A 27,104-nucleotide genomic window follows, 5' to 3' on the forward strand; every position below is an offset into this window, starting at 1 on the left:
AAGACGCCTATTGTGCTGATGCTGTTTAACCCAACACGGTACAGCTGCAATCTCATTTGGTGTAGTTATTATTCATGCATGTTTTTCTTTCCGTTTGGGGTATATACTGTATCTCAGTGGTACTGTAAAGTGTTGACTCCAGTAGAAAAAAAAGAGATGAAATCAAGTGTTGTTTTCTCTCCGATATCCCATCGCAGAAGCAGATATACAAACACATCTACATTCTACCTAGCCTCACAAGAACACGCAGACACTAATTTCCCAACAAAAGATTCCCCTCCGACCGTCTCTTTCTCATTAATCACCTCTTGTTCATTACTTAGCCATTCTGACCTTCTCACCCAATTAATTTTAAGTTCCTTTCAAGGCTGCAAGTTGAACCCTCTGGGCTGGCTTTCAGAACCGGAGGAGAGTCTTTCAAATAGCTTAAAAAGTGAGAGTTGGCCAGTGGCCACTCTGGGGGGGGGGGGGGGACATGCAAAGGAGAAGAAAAAACATTACCTCTGGTCGCTCAGATGTGTAAATGACTGTCTGTGTCCTCCGGATGACTCTTTAGCCGATTAACCCATTCTGACCTGAGATCAGATTCATATGAGGTTTCCACTGGACACACACTGGTCTGATTAATCCATTCTGACCTGAGATCAGATTCTAAAAATGTCAGTCGTTCTTTGATTTTTCAAAAAATAGCAGACCTACAAGCTCGTATCGCGCCACTCGGTGGCGCGATATGAGCTTGTAGATCTGCTATTTTTCAATAGCTAAAGCACGACATGATGCCAACACCAAAATGGGTGCCCGGTCAGAATGGGTTAAGTACACTGGGCATCGCCAACTGGGGGATTGCTCAGTTATTAGCGAAGACTTTGTTCATCATCCAACAGACACAGAAGGATATTTCTATATCCGGGGGCGAGGGCGGGCAAAGGGGTGGCAAAAAGAAGAACAGTTTAAACACTAAAGCCCTTTAAAATACTTTGGCTACTCGAAAATAACAGACGCATGAGCTCATTGAGCTTGTAGCTCTCTTTCATACATTCCCTGGCATAAAATCTGTAGAAATTGGGTTTTTTGGCCAAATCCAAATCAATATGAGTGTCCTTGCCATGCTACCGTTTGCAAACCAGTGTTCTACAAGATAGCCATTGTTGTCACCCGGCTTTTACAAGCATAGCTGCAAAGACACAGGCTGACACTTGTCAGCAATTGTCGCACGGACCTTAATGGTTCAGTGCGACCATTAAGGTCTGGTAGAATAGACACACCGTTGTGTGTGTGTGTGTGTGTGTGTGTGTGTGTGTGTGCACAGTGAGCTCGCACAGTGCGAGTGTGTTTATCACAGCCGATGGCGTTGTGGATGAGACCTCCGACATGAGTCAGGCATTTGTAGTTCTGCAGTCCCACTGTGATTCAGCTGTGATACGATGGGCACAACCAGAGGATGGAAGCATCCTTTCTTACACTTGGAAGTCTATTCCACTTCCATTTCATTGCATGACATCAGTAGACACACTAGTAGTTCCTTGGATGGTTAACTTTCACGCGACCTTGTATTCGTCCCACTTCTCCGTTTGACTTCATCGCCATCGTCAGAACAGCCACTTCACAGCGTCGGGGAAAGTCCCCTGCCACTTGAGGTACACAGAACGTGACAGTTCCAGGCCTCTGTAACTTGATTTAGCCTTGTGCTACATTAATGCCTTCGAGGGAGATGAAAGTCGGTCCACTCGAGAAGTAGGAGGATGACTTTTCACCTTTCAATAAAAAAATAAAATGGAGGCTATTGTTTGTGTACTACTCGTGCCACTCTCCCTTAATGTACAGTAAACGGGAACAGAGGCTGCTAGATGTCCTTTAGTTTTTCTTCTAGGCGAATTACTTCTTGAAATGGAGAAACGCTAGAGAGCTTTACAAGGCTGGAAGTGCCACTCGTTATAGTGCAAATCTGCGTAGTCATTAAGTGGCCCGAGCAGCACGGGCGCAAGCTCCTCATTCATAACTTATTGACATTATCCTCATGAATATGCAGGGTGTTGATTGCCCGAAGCAGAAACTGCTCCTTCTTCACATTAATTGGGACATTCATGTTTATGGAAACATCACAATGTCACTGTAGGGAAATCCTCCACCAGTGAATCATAAATGACTTTCTTCTCCATCCCCCCACAGCCGCAAAAAGCAAAACAATTTGAAAGTGAAACGGAATGGTTCACTCACTGCCAAATACAGTGAGTAAAGATCGTCGGGAGGGAAGGAAGTTGTCAAAATGCCAAAAAAAAAGAGAGACTCAAGCGCACATTTTCACTTTGCTCTTTGCATTAATGAAAGTTCCTGCTTTCCACAAGGTGGCATACCCTTTTCCTGCCAGTTTCCCATAGCTTTGTTTTTATTGGCTCAACAGCAGATTTGAACCAGAATCGCATGATGTCATAATTATTATGTTTCTGGTTAAAATCTGCACCTGAGCCTATATACCCTATTCTGAACCAGAATAGGGTCTATGCCATCTTCTGGAAACCCCAGGCGTACAATTGCACACCAAGCCTATGAACACTAGAAACATACTTTGTTCATAAACAATCTTATTTCTCCCAAGTCTGACAAACAAATGTTCATGTTTGCATGTAGCAGACGGCAGTGTGTGGGATGTTTTTGCATTCCTAATACAATTCCGCCCACATGGTGTATTCGCTGCAACCCACACCTCCTTGAGGTCAGACCATATATATTTTTCTCAGCTTTTTATCTACACCCACACACTCATCTCTCTCTCTCTCTCTCTCTCCCCCCCCCCCCCCCTCCCCCCCCCCCCCCCCCCCTAACATCTGCTGGACCATTCTTTCCACCAATCTTTCTTTCACTTTTTGGGAATGGGTATAAAAAGCTGAGCAAATGCAGGGCAATTGCACTGTGTTTATATTGGCCACATGGCGTCTTAAACAACGCCCTAAAACAAACATTAAAGTCCATAGACTTGGCTGGCAAAACCATTTTACGACGTCATAAGTGCTCTAAACGAGCATTGTAAAATCAACATAGGCTTGGCATGGTGGTGCAGTCGGTATAGCGCTGTCGCCCTCACAGCTAGAAGGTCCTGCGTTTGTATTCCCGCTGGGGGACACTGTGGGCGCTGGGGATGTGTTCTCTCCGCCGTGTCATCAGTGCCCATACCCTAAGTTTGTTCTCCCTGTGTCCCCCTATAGGCCCAGGGTAGGTGGTAGGTACCCCTCACAAAAGAACATGCAGTAATTCTGGTCTCTATACTGCCTGCCATTGTGTTGGCAGAGGGAGTGTAGCATCCAGGATTACTATTAGATGATTGACACTGCATGGTTACAAAATTATGGGATAAAAAAATATAAAAAAAAGCCATGCATTGAAAATGTATTTTATTGTGATGATGATAAATAGGGTACCTACATTTTACTATGTTAGTTCCATTGATCTAAGCTGGAGCACAATTTGTTTGATTGTTCATTAAAATAAACATGCGGAAGATGCACACAGCCAACCCAATCTCTTGTCTGCTATGTTAAGTGGTCAGATGGGTGGACCGTGGATGCTTTTGAGATCTTCCAAGTGGTCCCTGATCCAGAATAGGTTGAGAACCACTGTGCTACAGTACAAGACCTATGACCGCGCGCGCTCTCCACATCAGCCGTTGTCATGGCTACCACATCGCCCCTGGCAGTCCGTCTTTGTGTGGTATCCATTGAATGGCATATTTTTTTAGCGATTTGTCTATAGATATATATTTTTTAGATTAATCAAATAATTGATTAACTAATTAAAATAGATTGCCCAAATTCTAAGTAGTTCACGCCCCGTGAAGTCTCGAATTCATGGAGATCTTTTTGTTTTAGTCTCGTTCATAAGCCAGACATTTGAAATGGGAGACTCAGTAGGAGACTCTTTGACTTAACACCAGTCATACAACAACAAAAAATGAGCTTAGGAATGTGACAAAAACAAAAAAATCTCCATGAATTCATGAGGTGTTTAATTTATATAAGCCCTGTTTTTAAGCTCCTCCTATATACAGGTTTTTATGTTTGTTTTGTCTCAATGTTTGTGTTACATCATGTTGGAAGATGATAAGGGCGCCCCTCACTTCACAAGGGTGTGATTTCTATACTTAATTGACTAGGGATTGATTATTAATCAATTATTTTTGAGGGCCCCTCCTATATACAGGTTTAATGTCACCTAATCATAGCAACATGAGTTAGACTTTAATACTGGCCATTCATTGTCAATGGCATTCTATGTTTGTGTTAGGAAATGTTTGTTTACACAAACCCTCAAAGCTGGACATAGGAGGGCTCATCAAACAATACCAATTAATTCAATTAGTTTGAGTTCGATAACTGTTGCACCCCTAATGGAACGCATGCATTCTAACATCAAGATAATGACAGATAAGAGCATGTATGCGAGTGTGTGTGTGAGTGTGTTGTGTGTGTGTGTGTGTGTGTGTCGTCTGTTGACAGGATTGCTCAGGGAAGCGCATGGAGATTGATTGCCATACACGGCATGCAGTGTCGTGATGTAATGTAGCATAAATGACTAATGTCTGCTATAGCTCTGCAAAACGACACAGAAGCCGTCACGCACAACGCCGATCCAGGCAGTCATCTGGCTAGGGGCGAGGTCACTGACCGAGTTTGCTCTGTTGTTGTTATCACTACGCTGTGGTGGGCACCCAAATCATTCTGCCTGTGTCTTGGCGAAGATGGACAACCCCCCCCTGACTCCTGCGATGAGGAATATCGTGTGTGTTTGACCTGAAAATCCTGCCCGCTTTCGACAAGCAAATGGAAGCTTTGTCCTCCTCCATCTTGCAGCGCATGAGGCATCTTGTTTGCCTGGCTGTTACTGGGCCTTTGTTGCGTCTGGTGTATGAGGTCACATTCTCACCTGATACTTTGGTAGACTCATTGCGTATGGGCTGAGAATTTGGGATTCTTGAATATTTAATTTGCTGCGGTTTGCCTTCACACTGTCATTCGCAGCAATTGGAAACGCAGCAAGGGGGACCTTTATCAATGTTCTCCATTCATAAACTAGCCTACACAGTGAAATCTATGGTGATAAAATTACACTCATAACGTGCATGTATCGTGCCGTCTGGGAACCCCCCCCCCCCCCCCCCCCCCCTTCTCTCTCTCTTTCTCTCTCTCTCTACGCACGCAGCCGCGTGCGTTCTTTTGGGCATGGAGGCACAGCGCTGAGCGCACTGATATAACTCCCCAGTCCCCACACAGTGACAGCACTTAATGTACACGACTACACGTCCTCATTTCGATCAGGGCTTCAGTCTCCTCATTCGACCACGTCTATCCACAGTAACGGGACATCTTTGCGCTGCGTGAAATATGCCTTCTCCGTCTCCAACTGTGTTCAGCTCCTCACCCGCCACATTGTTTGCTTCATTTCCTTTATTTACTGCGGATTGCATTCACACCTGCACCGAATCGTAATCAAGTGCGATTGGAAGCGAAGTGAAACCCCCCGTTTTTGCTCGGGAGTAAAATGCGGTTCTTTGATACGCATTAGGAAAAAAAGGAACACAAGGTTACTTTGGCCAAAAATAGACGATCTACAAGCGCAATCGTGAGCTTGTGCGACAGCTATTTTTGGTGAAGATATTGTAGACGGGGGGGGGGGACAGCTCGGGGTCCAGTGTATGACGAAGGACAATTTCACAATGACGTTAAATCTCTGCGATATGATTATCGTGGATGGGTATCCGGTGGCGTGCTCCTTGGCAGGTGATTCATGCTGCCTGTCAGGTGAGCATCTGCTGTCACATGACGGATGTTTCGCCGCCGCTCGACAGATGTCATCGCGGCCAGCGGGGAGGACGTACGGTACGGACGACGGGTATGGGGGGGGGGGGGGGCTTTGCAGCCGGCGGCAATTAATTCCGCCATACATGAATGCCTTTACGAGCACGGCGTCCAAATAGACGGTGAATCACCCTCGGTCCAGGGGACCTGTGCGTGTCCCCCCCCCCGTATTTGGCTAAGAGGTAGGGATGTTAACCCATTCTGGGCGGGACCCTTCTCGGTGTTTTAAGCATTTATGTTATATTTTAGTTATTGAAAAATAGCAGATCCACACGCTCATAGCACAGCACCGAGTGCCGCGCTACGAGCTTGTAGATCTGCTATTTTTGAACGACCGCGAGAATGTGCCGCAAATCTTTGAATTATATTCTTTCAGAGCGAAGGTTTTGAACTCAAATCTTTGCTTCTGGGGGGGTCCCTGGAACAACATATTTTCAGATTGGGATCCACGGCCAAATACAGATAAAGCTGGGGGTCCTTGACATGATAAAGGTTGAGCAAACACTTGACATAGAAACATAGGTTTTACAGTAAAATGTTAGGATTTAGAAGACACTTTTTTAGAATCTTCCGAGTCAGGTCTAATTGTGTTAAGGACAGCAGCGGGGCTATCAGCTCTCATTATCACCAGGACCCTGATTTGACGTGCCCCGGCCAACACACTAGTTTCCATCACCTCGGCCGTGCACATATCTGCAAATTGAGACGGTTCCATGTCGTTAGGCCCCAGTGTGGCAGTGTGGGCTGGTTTTACAGGATACAGAATTCATACAGCGTGTGCAGTGCATTAGAACGTTTAAAGGCAAGGCCCAAATGACTGGAACGTGTTACTATACAGTATATTCAGATTATAGTCATTTTATACAGTATATTCATATTATAGTCCTTTTAATAGAGCAAGGCCTTCTTTTTTCTCTTTCCTGGTTGACTATACTGTATCCGCACTCATTTTTTTCCTCAGCTATTGCTGTTACTCTATGTATTTATTATTAGTGTGGCAACCAGACTATTGTTATTGTGACACCTTTTTCCCCTCCGGAGTAATCGAATAATCAAATCGAGTAATCGAATCGAACTTCTGCTGTGATTGGCCGAGCTGTAGTAGCTAAATTGGCAGTTGGTTACATAACAAATCTATGTTTTACAGTTGTTTATAAAGACATGAGTTCCATTGAAGGGGCAGAAGACCAAACTATTCAAGCGTTATAGAAGTGTTCAAACTAGGGCGGGGCCTCTGTAAGCGACTGCAGCAACCACACTTTGCAATTTTTCAAAAATTGTGACTTTTCTAGTTATTATTATTATTATTGATTCAATTGATCTAGTGCTGCACCCCTAAAGAACACATCATAGATTACATTGACACCAGTGTTGATTATGTCGACTAAAACTATGACGAAAAAATGTCCGACTACCTTTTTTCACTGACGGAAACTACATAAAAACTAAGCTACGGTGACTAAAACTACGACTAAATATTCATCAACGGATAAAAGCTAGACAAATTTGTTAGGCACGACGAACTGGTGAAGAAGAGATCCAGTAGAACTGAAAGACAAGTCATTTTATGTTTGGTTGCGCTCTGACAAAATGTCCAATCTACAAGCTCACAACGCGTCGCGCCGAGACACGTTGTGAGCTTGCAGATCGGCTATTTTCAGCATGCAATCAAGCGTAAAATCCGGGCATTACGACGAACGCCATTACAGAGCCCTGAGGGACTCTGCTCAACAACGTAATGGGGTTTAAGTGGTTAAAAGCTGCTTGCGTGACAAATACCTGAAATGCCAGATGAATTGGCTTTGTGTTTTGGGCTGAGCAAAAGGAGCAGGTGCTGCATCTATCTGCCCGCCCCCCCCCCCCCCCCCCGCAGACGCCATATGCAATCTGCGAGCGGCACAAACAAACGGCCGCTCAGCCCAGTTCAGTGGGATTAGGCCCAGCAAATCCACTCAGCAAATTAATTACAGCTTGGATAAAATGGAGTCCAGAAGGTGCTTTAGTTCTAAGGGGTGGGGGGATTTAGCAGAGGGGTGTGTGTGTGGTGTGTGGTGTGTGTGTGCGTGTGTGTGTGCGTGTGTGTTGCTTTTAATTTATACTGTGACTGAAAACAAAACGGCGACACTTCATTTAGACCGACACCCCACAGCGGTCGGTAAACAAACGGAGCCAAGGTCAATTGAAAGATTGGAACAGGCTCGATAGCACTGCTCCAATTCACACTCGACTCGGGATTGGAAAGATATAAAAGTTTTCATTCTGTTGGATTATTCTTCTTCTCCCCCCCCCCCCACCTTTACCTTGTGTTGCAATAGGGTGCCTACCTCCTCTGCTTTGGAACAACTTATGCGCTAGACCCAGACAATACATCAGTCATTGTTTGCCGCTTAGAACATTATCGTCGACTATTGGCAATTCATCTTGCCAGCATTGTGGTAACTAGTTGCAATTTCCCATTGACAGCCCATTCATCCAAACAGAACCCTCTGCTATCTGTCGGCCTATAGTGTGCTCTGCTATCTGTCGGCCTATAGTGTGCTCTGCTATCTGTCGGCCTATAGTGTGCTCTGCTATCTGTCGGCCTATAGTGTGCTCTGCTATCTGTCGGCCTATAGTGTGCTCTGCTATCTGTCAGCCTATAGTGTGCTCTGCTATCTGTCGGCCTATAGTGTGCTCTGCTATCTGTCGGCCTATAGTGTGCTCTGCTATCTGTCGGCCTATAGTGTGCTCTGCTATCTGTCGGCCTATAGTGTGCTCTGCTATCTGTCGGCCTATAGTGTGCTCTGCTATCTGTCAGCCTATAGTGTGCTCTGCTATCTGTCGGCCTATAGTGTGCTCTGCTATCTGTCAGCCTATAGTGTGCTCTGCTATCTGTCAGCCTATAGTGTGCTCTGCTATCTGTCGGCCTATAGTGTGCTCTGCTATCTGTCGGCCTATAGTGTGCTCTGCTATCTGTCAGCCTATAGTGTGCTCTGCTATCGGTCTGCCTATAGTGTGCTCTGCTATCTGTCGGCCTATAGTGTGCTCTGCTATCTGTCGGCCTATAGTGTGCTCTGCTATCTGTCGGCCTATAGTGTGCTCTGCTATCTGTCGGCCTATAGTGTGCTCTGCTATCGGTCTGCCTATAGTGTGCTCTGCTATCTGTCGGCCTATAGTGTGCTCTGCTATCTGTCTGCCTATAGTGTGCTCTGCTATCTGTCGGCCTATAGTGTGCTCTGCTATCTGTCAGCCTATAGTGTGCTCTGCTATCGGTCTGCCTATAGTGTGCTCTGCTATCTGTCGGCCTATAGTGTGCTCTGCTATCTGTCGGCCTATAGTGTGCTCTGCTATCTGTCGGCCTATAGTGTGCTCTGCTATCGGTCTGCCTATAGTGTGCTCTGCTATCGGTCAGCCTATAGTGTGCTCTGCTATCTGTCGGCCTATAGTGTGCTCTGCTATCGGTCTGCCTATAGTGTGCTCTGCTATCGGTCGGCCTATAGTGTGCTCTGCTATCTGTCGGCCTATAGTGTGCTCTGCTATCGGTCTGCCTATAGTGTGCTCTGCTATCTGTCGGCCTATAGTGTGCTCTGCTATCTGTCTGCCTATAGTGTGCTCTGCTATCGGTCTGCCTATAGTGTGCTCTGCTATCTGTCAGCCTATAGTGTGCTCTGCTATCTGTCGGCCTATAGTGTGCTCTGCTATCTGTCGGCCTATAGTGTGCTCTGCTATCTGTCGGCCTATAGTGTGCTCTGCTATCTGTCAGCCTATAGTGTGCTCTGCTATCTGTCGGCCTATAGTGTGCTCTGCTATCTGTCGGCCTATAGTGTGCTCTGCTATCTGTCGGCCTATAGTGTGCTCTGCTATCGGTCGGCCTATAGTGTGCTCTGCTATCTGTCGGCCTATAGTGTGCTCTGTTATCTGTCGGCCTATAGTGTGCTCTGCTATCTGTCGGCCTATAGTGTGCTCTGCTATCTGTCGGCCTATAGTGTGCTCTGCTATCTGTCGGCCTATAGTGTGCTCTGCTAACTGTCGGCCTATAGTGTGCTCTGCTATCGGTCGGCCTATAGTGTGCTCTGCTATCTGTCGGCCTATAGTGTGCTCTGCTATCTGTCGGCCTATAGTGTGCTCTGCTATCTGTCGGCCTATAGTGTGCTCTGCTATCTGTCGGCCTATAGTGTGCTCTGCTATCTGTCGGCCTATAGTGTGCTCTGCTATCTGTCGGCCTATAGTGTGCTCTGCTATCGGTCTGCCTATAGTGTGCTCTGCTATCGGTCGGCCTATAGTGTGCTCTGCTATCTGTCGGCCTATAGTGTGCTCTGCTATCTGTCGGCCTATAGTGTGCTCTGCTATCTGTCGGCCTATAGTGTGCTCTGCTATCTGTCGGCCTATAGTGTGCTCTGCTATCTGTCGGCCTATAGTGTGCTCTGCTATCTGTCAGCCTATAGTGTGCTCTGCTATCTGTCGGCCTATAGTGTGCTCTGCTATCGGTCGGCCTATAGTGTGCTCTGCTATCTGTCGGCCTATAGTGTGCTCTGCTATCGGTCTGCCTATAGTGTGCTCTGCTATCTGTCGGCCTATAGTGTGCTCTGCTATCTGTCGGCCTATAGTGTGCTCTGCTATCTGTCTGCCTATAGTGTGCTCTGCTATCGGTCGGCCTATAGTGTGCTCTGCTATCTGTCGGCCTATAGTGTGCTCTGCTATCTGTCGGCCTATAGTGTGCTCTGCTATCGGTCGGCCTATAGTGTGCTCTGCTATCGGTCGGCCTATAGTGTGCTCTGCTATCTGTCGGCCTATAGTGTGCTCTGCTATCTGTCGGCCTATAGTGTGCTCTGCTATCGGTCGGCCTATAGTGTGCTCTGCTATCTGTCGGCCTATAGTGTGCTCTGCTATCTGTCGGCCTATAGTGTGCTCTGCTATCTGTCGGCCTATAGTGTGCTCTGCTATCTGTCGGCCTATAGTGTGCTCTGCTATCTGTCGGCCTATAGTGTGCTCTGCTATCTGTCGGCCTATAGTGTGCTCTGCTATCTGTCGGCCTATAGTGTGCTCTGCTATCTGTCGGCCTATAGTGTGCTCTGCTATCTGTCGGCCTATAGTGTGCTCTGCTATCTGTCGGCCTATAGTGTGCTCTGCTATCTGTCGGCCTATAGTGTGCTCTGCTATCTGTCGGCCTATAGTGTGCTCTGCTATCGGTCGGCCTATAGTGTGCTCTGCTATCTGTCGGCCTATAGTGTGCTCTGCTATCTGTCGGCCTATAGTGTGCTCTGCTATCTGTCGGCCTATAGTGTGCTCTGCTATCTGTCGGCCTATAGTGTGCTCTGCTATCGGTCTGCCTATAGTGTGCTCTGCTATCTGTCGGCCTATAGTGTGCTCTGCTATCTGTCGGCCTATAGTGTGCTCTGCTATCTGTCGGCCTATAGTGTGCTCTGCTATCTGTCGGCCTATAGTGTGCTCTGCTATCTGTCGGCCTATAGTGTGCTCTGCTATCGGTCGGCCTATAGTGTGCTCTGCTATCTGTCGGCCTATAGTGTGCTCTGCTATCTGTCGGCCTATAGTGTGCTCTGCTATCTGTCGGCCTATAGTGTGCTCTGCTATCTGTCGGCCTATAGTGTGCTCTGCTATCTGTCGGCCTATAGTGTGCTCTGCTATCTGTCGGCCTATAGTGTGCTCTGCTATCTGTCAGCCTATAGTGTGCTCTGCTATCTGTCGGCCTATAGTGTGCTCTGCTATCTGTCGGCCTATAGTGTGCTCTGCTATCTGTCGGCCTATAGTGTGCTCTGCTATCGGTCGGCCTATAGTGTGCTCTGCTATCTGTCGGCCTATAGTGTGCTCTGCTATCTGTCGGCCTATAGTGTGCTCTGCTATCTGTCGGCCTATAGTGTGCTCTGCTATCTGTCGGCCTATAGTGTGCTCTGCTATCTGTCGGCCTATAGTGTGCTCTGCTATCTGTCGGCCTATAGTGTGCTCTGCTATCTGTCGGCCTATAGTGTGCTCTGCTATCTGTCGGCCTATAGTGTGCTCTGCTATCTGTCGGCCTATAGTGTGCTCTGCTATCTGTCGGCCTATAGTGTGCTCTGCTATCTGTCTGCCTATAGTGTGCTCTGCTATCTGTCGGCCTATAGTGTGCTCTGCTATCTGTCGGCCTATAGTGTGCTCTGCTAACTGTCGGCCTATAGTGTGCTCTGCTATCTGTCGGCCTATAGTGTGCTCTGCTATCTGTCGGCCTATAGTGTGCTCTGCTATCGGTCGGCCTATAGTGTGCTCTGCTATCTGTCGGCCTATAGTGTGCTCTGCTATCTGTCAGCCTATAGTGTGCTCTGCTATCGGTCGGCCTATAGTGTGCTCTGCTATCGGTCGGCCTATAGTGTGCTCTGCTATCGGTCGGCCTATAGTGTGCTCTGCTATCGGTCGGCCTATAGTGTGCTCTGCTATCTGTCGGCCTATAGTGTGCTCTGCTATCTGTCGGCCTATAGTGTGCTCTGCTATCTGTCGGCCTATAGTGTGCTCTGCTATCTGTCGGCCTATAGTGTGCTCTGCTATCTGTCGGCCTATAGTGTGCTCTGCTATCGGTCGGCCTATAGTGTGCTCTGCTATCGGTCGGCCTATAGTGTGCTCTGCTATCTGTCGGCCTATAGTGTGCTCTGCTATCTGTCGGCCTATAGTGTGCTCTGCTATCTGTCTGCCTATAGTGTGCTCTGCTATCGGTCGGCCTATAGTGTGCTCTGCTATCGGTCGGCCTATAGTGTGCTCTGCTATCGGTCAGCCTATAGTGTGCTCTGCTATCGGTCGGCCTATAGTGTGCTCTGCTATCGGTCGGCCTATAGTGTGCTCTGCTATCTGTCAGCCTATAGTGTGCTCTGCTATCGGTCGGCCTATAGTGTGCTCTGCTATCGGTCAGCCTATAGTGTGCTCTGCTATCTGTCGGCCTATAGTGTGCTCTGCTATCTGTCAGCCTATAGTGTGCTCTGCTATCTGTCGGCCTATAGTGTGCTCTGCTATCTGTCGGCCTATAGTGTGCTCTGCTATCTGTCGGCCTATAGTGTGCTCTGCTATCGGTCGGCCTATAGTGTGCTCTGCTATCGGTCGGCCTATAGTGTGCTCTGCTATCTGTCGGCCTATAGTGTGCTCTGCTATCTGTCGGCATATAGTGTGCTCTGCTATCTGTCGGCCTATAGTGTGCTCTGCTATCGGTCGGCCTATAGTGTGCTCTGCTATCGGTCGGCCTATAGTGTGCTCTGCTATCGGTCGGCCTATAGTGTGCTCTGCTATCGGTCGGCCTATAGCAGGGTACCCCAATAGGCGGCCCGCGGGCCATTTGCGGCCCACAGAGCGCCCCCTTGTGGCCCATGAAAGAATTTCCAAAAAAAAAAAACATTTTTTTTTTTTTTTTTTTTTTTTTAAGGGTCCCAGATATAAATGGCATTAAATGGGGGTCAGTAGCCTATGCATGTCAAACTGGTCATCCTTTTCAAATGGGGTCTTGCCCTGAAAATGAATTTTCAGGGCAAGACCTCGACCTCGCGCGTGCAGACTCGGCCCCCAGCCTGGTACGCTAGTCAAAATATGGCCCTTGAGGAATTGGGGAACCCTGGCCTATAGTGTCAGTGCCGCTGTTACATAATATATAAACGACCCGAGGCCCGCACAGCGCCGGGTGCCCTTTTCGCCGCCACTTCCCTGACAGTGCACATTCCTCTTGTGCTGACCTCCTGGGCCAAAGGAGGACGGGGCGGGGGGGGGGGGGGTCCCTAGGGTTGGGGGTGGGAGAAAGGGGTCTGGTTGTTGATGATGGATGGCGTCACGCAAGAAAACGATCCATCTCCCACCAGCTGATCAATACGTGTATTAGCAGGTATAACGTCCCTGGGTATGATCCCCGTGCAGCTACCATGTTCAGAGTTCTCCTACCATGCAGTGTTATTGTTTTTGGCAGCACATTTTGATTTGAGTTGTTTTAGTCACAGTCTCTTTTTTTTTTTTTTTAAGATATTTTTTGTGCGGCTTACGCCTTTATTGATTTTTTAAGGGATAGAAAGTAGGCTGACAGGAAACGGGAGAGAGATGGGGGGGATGACATGCGGTAAAGGCCGTGTCGGGTCCGGGAGTCGAACCCGCGGCACACCGCGACTGGATCACCAGTCCGGTGCCCAGACCGTTACGCTACGGCCTGGGCCTAGTCACAGTCTCTTGAACAGTTTTCATTTAGTTTTAGTCACATTTTAGTCACCTTGGAATGTCTTAGTGTTAATCTAGTTTCAGTCGACTAAATATCATAGGATTTTAGTCGACTAAATCTACAGCTGATTTATACTCGACTAAAATGTATTTTGCCGGGCCTCGATGCCGTTGTAATGATGATGATAATGTTTTTACACTTTGTTGTCAGTATATTTAGCTTTAGTCGTCGTAGCTTAGTTTTCTTTTGGTTTCCATTTAGTTTTCGTCAGTGGAAAAAGGTAGTCGACAAACATTTTTCGTCTTATTTTTAGTTTAGTTAGTTTTTATCCCATTCTGACCGGCATGTTATGCTTTAGCTATTTAAAAATAGCAGATCTACAAGCTCATATCGTGCCACCGAGTGGCGCGATACGAGCTTGTAGGTCTGCTATTTTTGAAAAATCGAAGAGCGACTGACATTTTTAGAATCTGATCTCAGGTCAGAATGGGGTCATCAGACCCAGTGTTTGTCCGGCGGAAACCTCGTATGAATCTGATCTCAGGTCAGAACTCCATGCCTTCCTTTCTTCCCACACAATCTTCCCCTCATGCTGGGTTTCTTTTGTAGCTACTGCTTGTCCATAGGGCCTTGTAGGGAGATGATGGGGGGGGGGGGGGGGGCTCTCCTGGTTTTGCAGTCTCCGTAGGGACCTGGCAGGGCTCTGAGATGTTTCAGCAGCCAGTTAGAGCTCCATCCTTGTAGTTTTAAGACGGAGGAAGGGCCGAAAGGGCTGCTTGTTTGTTAAAGGGACACTTCACCCTTTTTGCAAAAACATATATGTTAATGACGTTCAGAAGCTTTAGAAAACTTTCCTGGGGGTCTTTATGTGTGTAATATGTGGTTTTAGATATTTTAGATAAAAGAATATATTAACATATATTCTTTTGCAAAAAGGGTGAAGTGTCCCTTTAAGACGAGGAAGGCATGGAGGGCTGCTTGTTTATAGAGACCGAACAATATGGCAGGTATTTTGGTCCGATGTCGAATTTACTGTAAAAAACGAATAGATAAAAATCAAGACACATCGGCTTTGCTCTATCGCGGATAATAGGATATCGATGCCACAAAAAAAAGTCAAATTATAGACGACGTATTGGCCGAACATGAAGCATTGGTCCGGGCTCTGCTTTTCAGCAGTCGTGCCCTTTCTTCAAAGCCTTTTCTTCGTTCAGTGATGGATCCGAGGGCTGCTTGTTTATATCTGAAGCTGAGGCAGAGTATTGGGATCGAGTCGGTTCTCCAACAACCTGAGTTCTATGCACCGTGCGTGCGTGCATGTGCAGCCCTTGATCTCTGTATCAGCTGTATCGATTGAACAGGGCTCTGTTTACCCTGTGGCTTTGAGACACATCAACACTTTGGACCTGACTGCTAATTTGAAATTGTGCATTTTAGACATGGGGCCTTGTTGTATTGTAGTTTTCATCGGGGGAAATTTGTCAAATGTCTTTTGCTCAGGCATTTTGTTGCTACGAGCAAATACATGATTACCAGCCAGTGCACGTCCCTCTCTTTTTTTGCCTTTTCTTTTGGCTATGAAGTATCTTTTATTTTTTGTAATCATGAAAGTGTTAACCGGGTCTATACTAAGTAATCTCCTTTTCCCCTCTATACCAATCTCTTTGGGGAAAACGTGCAATGTTGTGATGCATTGCGAGTGAACTCATTTTCACTGAATGTTCACCCCCAGAATAGGAATGCTAGGGTTCATGTAGTTTATGAGTCATAGAGAAATGAATCGGTTTTCTGAGGAATTAATATAGCACTCCATCTCTCTCTCTCACCCTTCCCTCTGTCTTTCCCTGTTACAATTCAATTTCAATTCAAAGAGCTTTATTGGCATGAGAAAACATGCGTTTTAATTGCCAAAGCAAGAAGAGTGGAGAACTACAATCAAAACACAATCTCTTATGTACAATAATTGAAAGTCAGAATCTCCAATAAATCAATGTCTTGTCTTCCTACAGTGAAGCTCCTGCCGCTGTCGCCGTTGGAACCCCAGCTGTCGTCCACGCTGGTGGGCGGCGGAGGTGGCGGGGAGCGCCAGGCCCTGGAGCTGCGGGTGCGGGAGGTGGAGGAGGAGAACCGGGCCCTGCGCAAGGAGCTCAGCAGGCCCCCGAGGGGGGGGGGCCCGGCGGCGGCACGGCCCCCGCACGTCTCCTCCTCCTCCTCCGGTGGTCACCATGGCAACCGCAGCCGGACACACTCGGAGGAGGGCACCGGGGACAACGAGGGCCAGAAGGCGGGCGCGGCGGCCGCCAACGGCTCCGACTGCGTGCAGCATCCGGCCGTGGAGAAGTGTGAGGTGAGCCATGTTATTTAGCGCTTTCATCCAAAGCGCTTTACATATGCCTATTCTCTATCTAAGAAATATATATTTATTTGTATTATTTCTTTTTTTCAGGCTGAGTACTTTTCAAAAATAGCAGACCTACAAGCTCGTATCGCGCCACTCGGTGGCGCGATATGAGCTTGTAGATCTGCTATTTTTCAATAGCTAAAGCATAACATGATGCCGACACCAAAATGGGTGCCCGGTCAGAATGGGTTAAGCTCATAAGCTCAGATTCACTTTCTCTCGCTGTTGCTCAGTGAGTGTAGTTTGTTAAACTTTCGAACGGGAGGGTTAACGATGTTTAATAGACAGGTATATATACAGGTAGTCAACAGAGTGATGGACGGCAACACGTCGTCGACTACATGCACAGCCGTGTGCAGGTCGAGTGGATTCTTTTTCAGTCCGCGCTTGTGCTGTTGTCGGAATCTGTTGCTGAATTATGGACTTTTCAGTTGAAATAATTCATTTGGAACAATAAGACGAGAAGACGCGCAGCAGGACTGCAGGTAGGAGGGATGAGGCTGTGTGTTTGCAGAAGTGTTTGCTCTTTGTTCAACAACATCGCTGTGGAAAACTATGCGTAGAACTATGCCGTATCAATTTGACCAGCATGAAACCTGACTCTACACCAGTAACCAGCTGGTTATCCCACTCTGAATCTAGTCGGCTGTCATGTCATCTCCCTTCATGTTTGTTATGAAATGGCAGCATAGATTAGCAGTGTGCCTGCAGGGCGCTGTGACGTGAAATACTGCCGTAACGATTGTTTTGCGACACGCCGATATAAACGCTCATTTTAAAACGATAGACATTTTCTATCCTCCAGGCGATATGGTCATATCGCACAGCCCTACATGCAAGGCACCAACCTGTACATCGGGAGCAATTGGGGGTTCAGAGTCCTGCTCAAGGACACTTCGACACTAGGTCTGAGGCAGTCTGGGATCGAACTAGGAACCTCATGATTCCCATCAGGCTCGTGTGGGCCGAGTGAGAGTGAGTGTGTGTGTGTGTGTGTGTCTCTCTCTCTCTCTCTCTCTTAGGGGGGGGAATTTACATATTCACTTACCACACTATGACATGTGCTATAAAGTACCAATGTGTTTCAGGTGTGCCATGGCTGAAAACATTATTTACAGGGGTGCCCTGAGCCAAAAATGTGTTTGGGATGTGTTTGTTTGAACAAATGTGTTTGTTAGAACACTCTATACCGTATATACTCTCTATACTTTCTCTCTCTCTCTCTCTCTCTCTCTCTCTCTCGCTCTCTCTCTCTGTCTCTGTCTCTCTCTGTGTCTCTCTCTGTCTCTCTCTGTCTCTCTCTCTCTCTCTCTCTCTCTCTCTCTCTCTCTCTCTCTCGATTTTTTAAAAAGATTATAAGACCCAGCTTCTGGCACGGGAACAGCTGAGAAATGAGAATGTCGATAATCTATTTTGTCTGCAACTGCAAAACGTTTCAGTCATAATGAACCAATGAAGGGTGTTTTTTAAATAGTGGTGCAGTATGGGCTCTAAGTTAAAATCACTGGATAGATTAAAGACTTGGCTTTGGGCGCCTCGTAGCCTAATCCTCACCCCATTGTGAGTATTGGTTTTCTCTTAGGGTATGGTTCCCTGTCAGACAGCTGGGTGTTGTGTAAAACTCTGCACACAGTCAAAGCCTCTGTGTTCATGTATCCATTGAGACTAATGGACCCATGATGATCCACTTGGTTACATTTGTACACAGCGTTGGATTTGTAACACCTTCTTAACTACTTAAAACCTGTTCTTTATACCTGTATGCTTGCCATGGACATACCATCACAATGCTATATCTGCTATTTATTTTTTTATTTTTTTAAGTATACATTTTGACGTATTTGCCCAAAATTGGGACACCATGGTTAATCACTTAAAGCCTATTTGCAGGGGTCCCCCAGGGCCCAGTGCAAGGTACACTGGATTTTATTTCTACTCCAAATCTCACCGGCGAGAATAGACAAGCTACGCACGGTTATTGAGGTTAACATACCATTTCAATTAAATGGTTTAAATCTCAAATTTAAACATCAAACATAATAGTCTGCATTTCCCAAAAGGAAATGCAGACTATTATGTTTGATGTTTGATGATTTAATACTTCTCAAAGTGTGTGTGTGTGGGTGGGGGCAGCAACAGTTAATTTGGGGGTCCGTGGCCAAAATGCGTATCATTATGGGGGTCGTTGGAACAAAATGGTTTGAGAAGTGCTCATGTACTGCACCAACTGGCCATTAAATAATAATAATAAACTTTATTTATATAGCACCTTTCATACATAAATGTAGCTCAAAGTGCTTTACAGAGCAGAAAAGATAATAAAAACAAAAGCAAAACAAAACAGCATTAAAACAGGCATGCAGTTAAAACAATAGGACAATAACGCAGTGTCAAATCAAGTATGTGGAATTAACACTTTTTATTGCTTCATAGCAGTTGATATATTCACAAGAATATCAGGTACGGGACGGGTACATTGTGTTACTCATGGTGAAATTTACATTAGGAGACCCTCTGTGTGGAATGGGCACAATTTTATTTACTGCAGTATAGCACTTTTCAAAACTTTAAAGTTAACAAAGTGCTTCAAAATAAGAATCGAAATATGTGTACATACTACCTTAACACAACAAGCAGACACATAGCAGACACAATAGAATGCTTTAGCGAAAGTCTTAAGATGCATTGTTGTTTAAATTGCCTTACGCAGCCTGTCTCTCACGCTATAATATGACTGATCACAGTACAGCCACAAGTTTGCTGGGCAGTAATATGGCAGACTTCAAATTATATCCAATATTGCATTGTTTGCTTATGCAACAAATTTAGCCTAATATTGCTCATAAACCCAGAAAAGCCACCAGAAACCGCATTGTTTTTATTTTTTCCCCCCGCAAGTTTACTGGGTGATTATTTAACACGATCTGTGCTGAGATGAGAAAATCTTGTGAATGGCTACTGCACCCCACTGTGCCAAAACGAGATTACAAGATTTGGTTAATTGACATTAATCCATAATTAATTACTCACATTGTAGAACAGTCTAAATGTAAATCCGACGTGCACGTGCGCGCTTAATACTCCATTTTCTGCTCAAAAATGTGACAAAATCCGGTGTTGGGAATGTTATTATTCCCTGTTCTTACATCGCGCAGACCAAAACAACTCCTTCGCGGGTCCTCCGCTGCCTACAAGCATTAGGCTGAAAAACAATGCACAAATATTATCAAAGTATTCAGAGGCACCCCTGGGCTCGCGTCAAGGCACCCTAGGGTGCCACGGCACCCACTTTAATCCCTGCTCTAGGCTTGCCATCAAAAGATCACATACTATTGTGGAACGCTAAAAATAACAACACGGCTGTGCCTGTGCTGGTGACTTATTGTGTGATCTGCACAACATTTTCACCATCTCTGTGGGTTATTTCATCAAAATGCTAAATTATTACCGTGGAGAAAAGTGCAGCAATCGCCATATTGTTTCAGCTGAAAACTACCCATAATCAATCCTGAGCTCCACAGGAATGACATGGTGTCAACACTCAACAGACAGATGACTGAGGCCCCGCCAGAGCTGACGTGTACCAGAAAGAGAAAATAGGTTCGGTGCGCCCACCATCCATGTATTACACTGGCCTGGGGCGCATGCAGTCCGAAGAAAGACTTGGGATAGAAATGAGTCCCCTTTCAGGTGGACTGACGATGTGGACACAGAGAAGTGTCCCTTTTCTGTTGTCCCACTTATTGGTCCACTTAAAGAGTACTCTGTTTGCTTCGTTTTTAAAAGGGGCTGTAGGTGAAAGGTGGTGTACTGTACATTACACACAGCAGAAAGTGAAACATTTTGATTTGATATTTTTTTTTGTATGAGATGGGATTTGTAGTTGGGTCATTTGGTATATATTTCTTAATTATACCCACTTTGCATGTAAGATGTGAGTGAGTTGTATTCATCAGTGAGCTTACAGGGAATGTCATTGTTAGAGAGAGAATACAGTATGTTCTGTGTTGTAGGCCAAGGTGCTGCAATTGACAGTTAACAGTTAATTACGTAAACGCAAGTTGTGAGGGAATGCATTCGCCGTCGGGTGGAAACCTTGTATGTCCAAATTCCAAAACCGTTCCTTTGCTATTCTTATTTTAAAACTATATTTTAAAATTGTGAAAATGGCCAATCTACAAGCTCTGCGACGCGTTGTGAACTTGTGCTACTTCAGTACTTTTGTGAGAAACTCTCTGCATTATTAAGTAAAGTTAAAAATTATTAAGAAAATGCAAAGTTCAATATGGAGGTACAAGGTTTCTGCCAGACGGAAGGATAATAGAGGTAGTAAATGAGTAACACAAGGATTCAAATCACACAATTTAACCACATGAACCATAGCGTCTCTGTTCTAGGCATGTCTCAATGCATAACTAGTCCCGGGTTTACACAAGGTTGATTTTGACAGCAAATTTTGATTTAGTTTTGCCATAGTCTTTTGAATAACATTTCATTTAGTTTGATAGATTTTAGTCATCTGAAGTCTAGTTTTAGTTGACTAAGTCTACAATTGATTTTGTCGACGAAAGCGCAACCGAATGACTCTTCTCCACCGGTCCCTGCCTAACATTTTAGTCTACTTTTTATTTGTTGATGAAATTGTCAATATAAATTATTTACTCTTAGTTGTAGTCATCATAGCTTAGTTTCTTTATGTAGTTTTCTTCAGGGAAATAGCTAGGTAGTCAATGAAAGTTTTCCGTCATAGTTTTAGTCATAGTTTTAAATGAACACTGCCACAGGGTGGCTTGCCTGTTTCCTGTTCCGGTCCATTTTCCCATAGCTCCTTTTTGACTGGCGTGCAGTTTGAAGCACACACTAGGGGTTAATCATATTGTATTATCCAGGACAGGCTATTATTATATTGTGCATGTACCAAGCATTGCACAAATCTAATTGTGACATCCCCGTTTAATCCTCTGCAGGAACAGATTTTGGGGCAAGACCACTGTTTTGCATTTTCATAGCGATTAATCATGCGCTAAAAGAAGAGAGGTCATTCAGGGCAGATTCCCTCGCCCACACGCTGTCAATCACATCAAACAAAAAAACCTTGTGTGCTCTATATGGGACGAGCCTCCATTTTACACCATTTACATCAGACCTCGGCCATTACACGGCCCTTTGGCTGACTGACCGGACAGGGAAAGGTTACTTGGAAAATTTTGCCTAATGCATGGACTAAAACGGCATTGCTTTTATTTTATTGGCTGGAGTCAGAGGTAATAATGACATCTTACCAGCTTGTCAAAACAATGCCATGTACTGCTTTGTATATAGAAATTAAATTAATATTATGCAGAATGGAGTTCTGCCTTCTGGCCCGGCGGCCGGCCCTCCACTATATTATTTTCTGTTTCTCATTTGGCCCCTTGGGAAAAATAATTGCCCACCCCTGATTTACATACTCCCCTCTCTATGCTTTCCAGTCAATCACTCACTACACCGTACGCAGAGCCCGTGCTCTATAGCGCATAGGGGACCAATGAGAAGTTTGAAATACTGAAATATAAAAAAAAAAACATAATTCCCACATAAAAACACCCCAGGAAAGTGTTTCCAGTCTCCCAAACGTCATTAACCCATTCTGACCTGAGATCAGATTCATACGAGGTTTCCACTGGACAACACACTGGTCTGATTAACCCATTCTGACCTGAGATCACATTCTATAAAAATGTCAGTCGTTCTTCGATTTTTCAAAAATAGCAGACCTACAAGCTCGTAGCGCGCCACTCGGTGGCGCGCTATGAGCTTGTAGATCTGCTATTTTTCAATAGCTAAAGCATAACGCGATGCTAACACCAAAACGGGTTCCCTTTAACTCACCCCAGACACGGCCGTTTGTTGTACTACTGAATCTGACCTAGTGTACCAGTAGTAGTGTACTAGTAGTACTGAATCAAATGAATGTTTACTTTTTACCGTAGGTTTTACTCTGGAGTCTCAGTGAGAGAAGCATGGACAGAGTGGGGCTGGCTGATGGCGTATCAGCAACAACGTGGATTCGTAATAGGTGACGTTATGAAATATGAGGCTTCCGCCTGCTGACCAGACTAGCGAGAGGGAGAGAGAGAGGGAGAGGGAGAGAGAGAGGGAGGGAGGGGAGAGGAGAGAGAGAGAGAGAGAGAGAGAAACAGATGTCTTGCATGTCAGGCTGAGATAAGAAGATGGAAGTTAAAATTGAAGCTATAACCTCAAGATTCCTGCAGCCTGGAGGCTCCGTTCACCCGTCTCCCAGCCAAACGATACTGTCTGGCTCCAGTGATTCATACCTGCTTATAGTCGCTGTTGGGAAGAAACCTTTATATATATCTTAAAAAATATTTTTTTTCAGGAAATGGGGGTGAGAACCGGTGCTCCAATGAATTGATTCAATGTAGTTATTAGCCAGGCACAAGCTTGTGTTAATACTTTTCATTGATTAAATATGAATAGTTACACACTTGATTGAATTCTGCGGTCCGTTACTTTTTCAATAATGTACTCGATAACAGACCGCTGCCTGACTCTAGTATAGAGCGTCTGGCTCATATCGATCTGTGCTGCTTGATTTTTGCCATATCCAACATGGCAGCCATGTAAACAAGCTCACATATATGGGCTAAACGGCACACTCAAAAACCACGCGAGAAATGGACAATGCCCAATATTGATTTATTTGAGCCACACCTCAACTGAGCCAACAGCGTTACACTGTACGAACATTTATGCAAATGAATACACCATTTCCTTACCACCAGCCAGTAAGACGCCTGGCGGCGAGAAGCGGCCTCGAGGTCTTGAGCGTATCTTGAGTGTACAGGGTGTGATGAGGTCAGATCAAGCTATGGAGTGTCAGAACAGGTCAGCTCCATATATGGAGATCTAAGGGTGGCAGTGTATTGAATGTACAGGTTTTGATGAGGGCCCAGGTAGGGCCGGGCCTGTTGAGAACTCTAGTTTTCGCCGGCTGCCAGGCACGGCTGCACAAATAACTTTGGGGCAGGACGACATTCGAATGTACAACTGCGTATACAAGGCGTGTCCCAGTGCAGACTGTAACAAGAAAGTTGAAGAACTGGAGAGTAGAAAATGCTTCTGTTCCAAATGCAAAGGTTTTACAAACACAGGATATGATGGTATTACCCAAAGTGCCGTGGACTCTGCATGGCAGTGGCGTCGTCCTCGCTGAGCCAATACCTGAATGGAACTGGGTGTTACAATCCGTTTATACCGTCAGAAACGTGGGTGGGAATGATGAAAGTCACCACAGGGTTGGGTGGAAGGGGTAAAGGTTTCATTGGGGTCGTCAGGTGGGCGCCCTCCATCTTAGGTGTTTCATTGACTAGGCCCACGACACCTCAAGAGGGTTCAACAGCAACACATGGCGTCCCAGGTGTTGCAGAGGGGTGCTTTAAATACAGACTTCTACTGGAGATCAAAATTGAAGACTCTACGGACCCCAGGAAACCGCAGAGGTCCTGCTGGGTCACAATGGCAGAACTCTGAGACACTAATGGGACTGCATTCGAAAATGTGTTTAAAAAGTAGAGACATACAACAATAACGATCAACCTGAGACCATAGTGATGGAAATCCAGGATAGAGATCTCAACAGGGCCGGAAAGGTCGCAGTTAACCTCATCACGATGACCTGGGCACCTGGGGGCTTGCCTGGGGTGACCAGGGGGCTGATGTCACGATGACCTGGGGGCTTGCCTGGGGGCAGGCTCTGGCCTGGGGTAAGTGACGGGAATTGCGAGTGACGTGACAGAGTGACGGGGATTGTGGGCTAGGTGACAAAAACGCAAGGTTTCATAGTTCTCTGCAACAATAAGCAATGTAATTTGGATATGCCAGGTTTCTGCCCAAGTGGGACGTCATGTATTCTCCAGCAGGCTCATGCTACTAGGCTCAATTGCTCACCAGCAACTACCGCCAATATCGAGCACTGTCGACGCCATGAGAGCTAACATTGAGCACTGCCACTGATTGACACCGTCACACCATGAGAGCCGTACGAGATGAGCTTGATATTGTTATGGCTTAATGCAAACTCTTCCCTCAATGCTGATGATGAGGCAGGTTAATGAATACTCCAATATGTGAGGCTGCTGTAAACACCATCCGCTTTGCTGGAACAAAACGGCGCTTTGTGCTTTGAGCAGAGCGTTCGGTGTGTCCTCCTAATCTCCACTCGCAGGGAGTTAATTTTTCTAAGTAATTGTTTTTGCGCAGGGACTGGAGTCTGCACAGCAGCCATGTTGGAAAGAAGTTTGGCCAGCTTCCTTTCTTGCTTCACAGATCTTACAACTTATGCTAATTAAGGCTCTGTTCCATTCTGGTCAAACGGAGTCACGGTACGTGATATTGTGCATGTTGGCTGAGACTTACTGGGAACTGGTTCCAAATGGCCCCTTACGGGTGTGTAACTCTGAGAGTGTACAAATTAACGCATAAGGGTCCAGCTAGTTCCATTTGTATACTATCAAGAGTTATGGGCGTCATTTGTTTGAGAACCACTAATAAACTAAATGGAATAGAGCCTTAATTAGTGTAATTGGTAAGATTACACTAATATCCAATATTGCTGCTGTTCATAGAGCCTATTTATTTCATTCAGGGGTGTTACCGTCTCCAAACGATACAACAAAATACCAAGTGGCTCAAGAATGGAGACCCCATTCTTGAGAAAGAGAAAACGGCATCCTTAATCTGAGAGGGAATCAACAAGCTTGCAATGTTGTAGAGCTTGTAGATTGGCTATTTTCAGAGAATAACGGAGTAGATTGGTATAGAGCCCACTAGCCCAGAGGGACTCTGCTCAACAACTTATAGAGACTTGATTTTGTTGTTTCTCTGCCACCATTTTGATCCTCTCTCTCTGCGTGTCTGTCTGTCTGTCTCTCTCTCACTCTCTCTCTCTCTCTCCCTCCCTCCCTCCCTCTCCACATCTCCTTTCACAACCTCCTCAGACGATTCACGTGGCCATTGTGTGTGCTGGCTACAATGCCAGCCGGGACGTGGTGACCCTGGTGAAGTCTGTCCTTTTCCACAGGTAACAGTGTGCTCTGTTCATTCATAGCGCATGCGCACGCATGCACGCACGCGCACATATGCGCTCACACACACACACACACACACACACACACACACACACACACACACACACACACACACACACACACACACACACACACACACACACACACACACACACACACACACACCATAACCATTTGTCTTGTGGAAAATGGTCGCACACGCACACAAGCTGGTCCTCTCCTCTCTCACCAATCTGAATATGCTGCTGCCTCTCACGCAATGCCGCCTACACTGTTGCCTGGCAACGGCCCCCCCCTGGCGAGGTCTGTCTTACAAAGTATGGTGGTGCTACCATGAAACTTTTAGATTGATCTCCCATCAGCGCACACACACACACACACACGTGCGCGTACATGCACTTTTATTACTTTACTTAATACGAGAGGTCCATGTTTTTTCAATTCATTTTTCATTATTTTTATTTTATTTTTGGGGGTTAATTTAACAAAAAAGATATAGAATGAATTAAAAAAATGAAATTGAATGCCTCAAAAAAAGGATGTTGAGAACCACTGGTGTACTGTACATGTCAGGGCTGCATAGCGGCCTGAACCTCTAGTAGCCGAGGTAGATCTACAAGCTCACACATCGGCTATTCTTCGACGCATGGTGGCACCAGCGTGCAACTAAGTATAAATCAGGTATAACTAACTCCTAAAAGTGTCTGATCCTAACCTTAACCCATTCTGACCTGAGATCAGATTCACAGGAGGTTTCCGCCGGACACACACTGGTCTGATTAACCCATTCTGACCTGAGATCAGATTCTAAAAATGTCAGTCGTTCTTCGATTTCTTTCAAAAATAGCAGACCTACAAGCTCGTATCGCGCCACTCGGTGGCGCGATATGAGCTTGTAGATCTGCTATTTTTTAAATAGCTAAAGCATAACATGATGCCGACACCAAAATGGGTGCCCGGTCAGAATGGGTTGAAACATTTGGAATCATATTCTTTCTCTTCTTGTGAGGACCAGGACAATGTGTGCGTGCACACTCGCACACGCACACACAGAGAGAGAGGGGTCCAAGCTGCTTATCATGAATGCATCAGCCTGGCAAACATAAATCCACCTAGACGCCAAAGAAGCAGAGAATTTCATGAGCATCGCCAAGCCAACTCAAGCATTTAATCATTAAAACCCCCTAATTGTCTTAATCATTAAAAGAATAATAGTCTACAAACTGCAAGCTTGTAGATTGGCTTTAGATTTTAATTCTGGCTTATATTGGCTTGCCAAAGAGCAAGGTTAACCACCTTTTTTTGATTGATTGAATATTAACAGTTTGCAAACTGTGTACAGCACGTACAAGCAATGCTAAAGTGATAACACAACAAAGCCTTGATTGCTTGTGTTCATTGCCCTTTGTATTCAATTCATCATCAATACATACAAGACATACAATACAATACATAGCATCATCATTGCCAGTTGCTCAGTATACTCTCTGGAGGCAAACTAACTTAAACCCTCTATTCTCAAAGAAACGGACTTGACTTACAACTTGTCCTTTTTCCTCACGACGACCAACACCAAATCTCTTCGCCCCCAAAAATGTGCCGATCTACAGTAC

At 45.8% G+C, this 27,104-nt stretch overlaps 1 protein-coding gene across 2 annotated transcripts in view; it reads left to right on the forward strand.

Annotated features, from left to right (window-relative positions):
• Nucleotides 1-27,104, forward strand: part of large1 (LARGE xylosyl- and glucuronyltransferase 1) — a 126,584-nt gene that overhangs the window by 26,602 nt on the left and 72,878 nt on the right. For both annotated transcript variants that reach the window (XM_083757863.1, XM_083757864.1), the window contains exons 3-4: nt 16,011-16,348; nt 25,402-25,484. In XM_083757863.1, coding sequence (XP_083613989.1) covers nt 16,011-16,348; nt 25,402-25,484 — 421 coding nt within the window. The remainder of the gene's footprint in view (nt 1-16,010; nt 16,349-25,401; nt 25,485-27,104) is intronic.

This window comes from Protomyctophum parallelum (genome assembly GCF_964188405.1).
Source record: "Protomyctophum parallelum genome assembly, chromosome: 22".
NCBI lineage: Eukaryota > Metazoa > Chordata > Actinopteri > Myctophiformes > Myctophidae > Protomyctophum > Protomyctophum parallelum.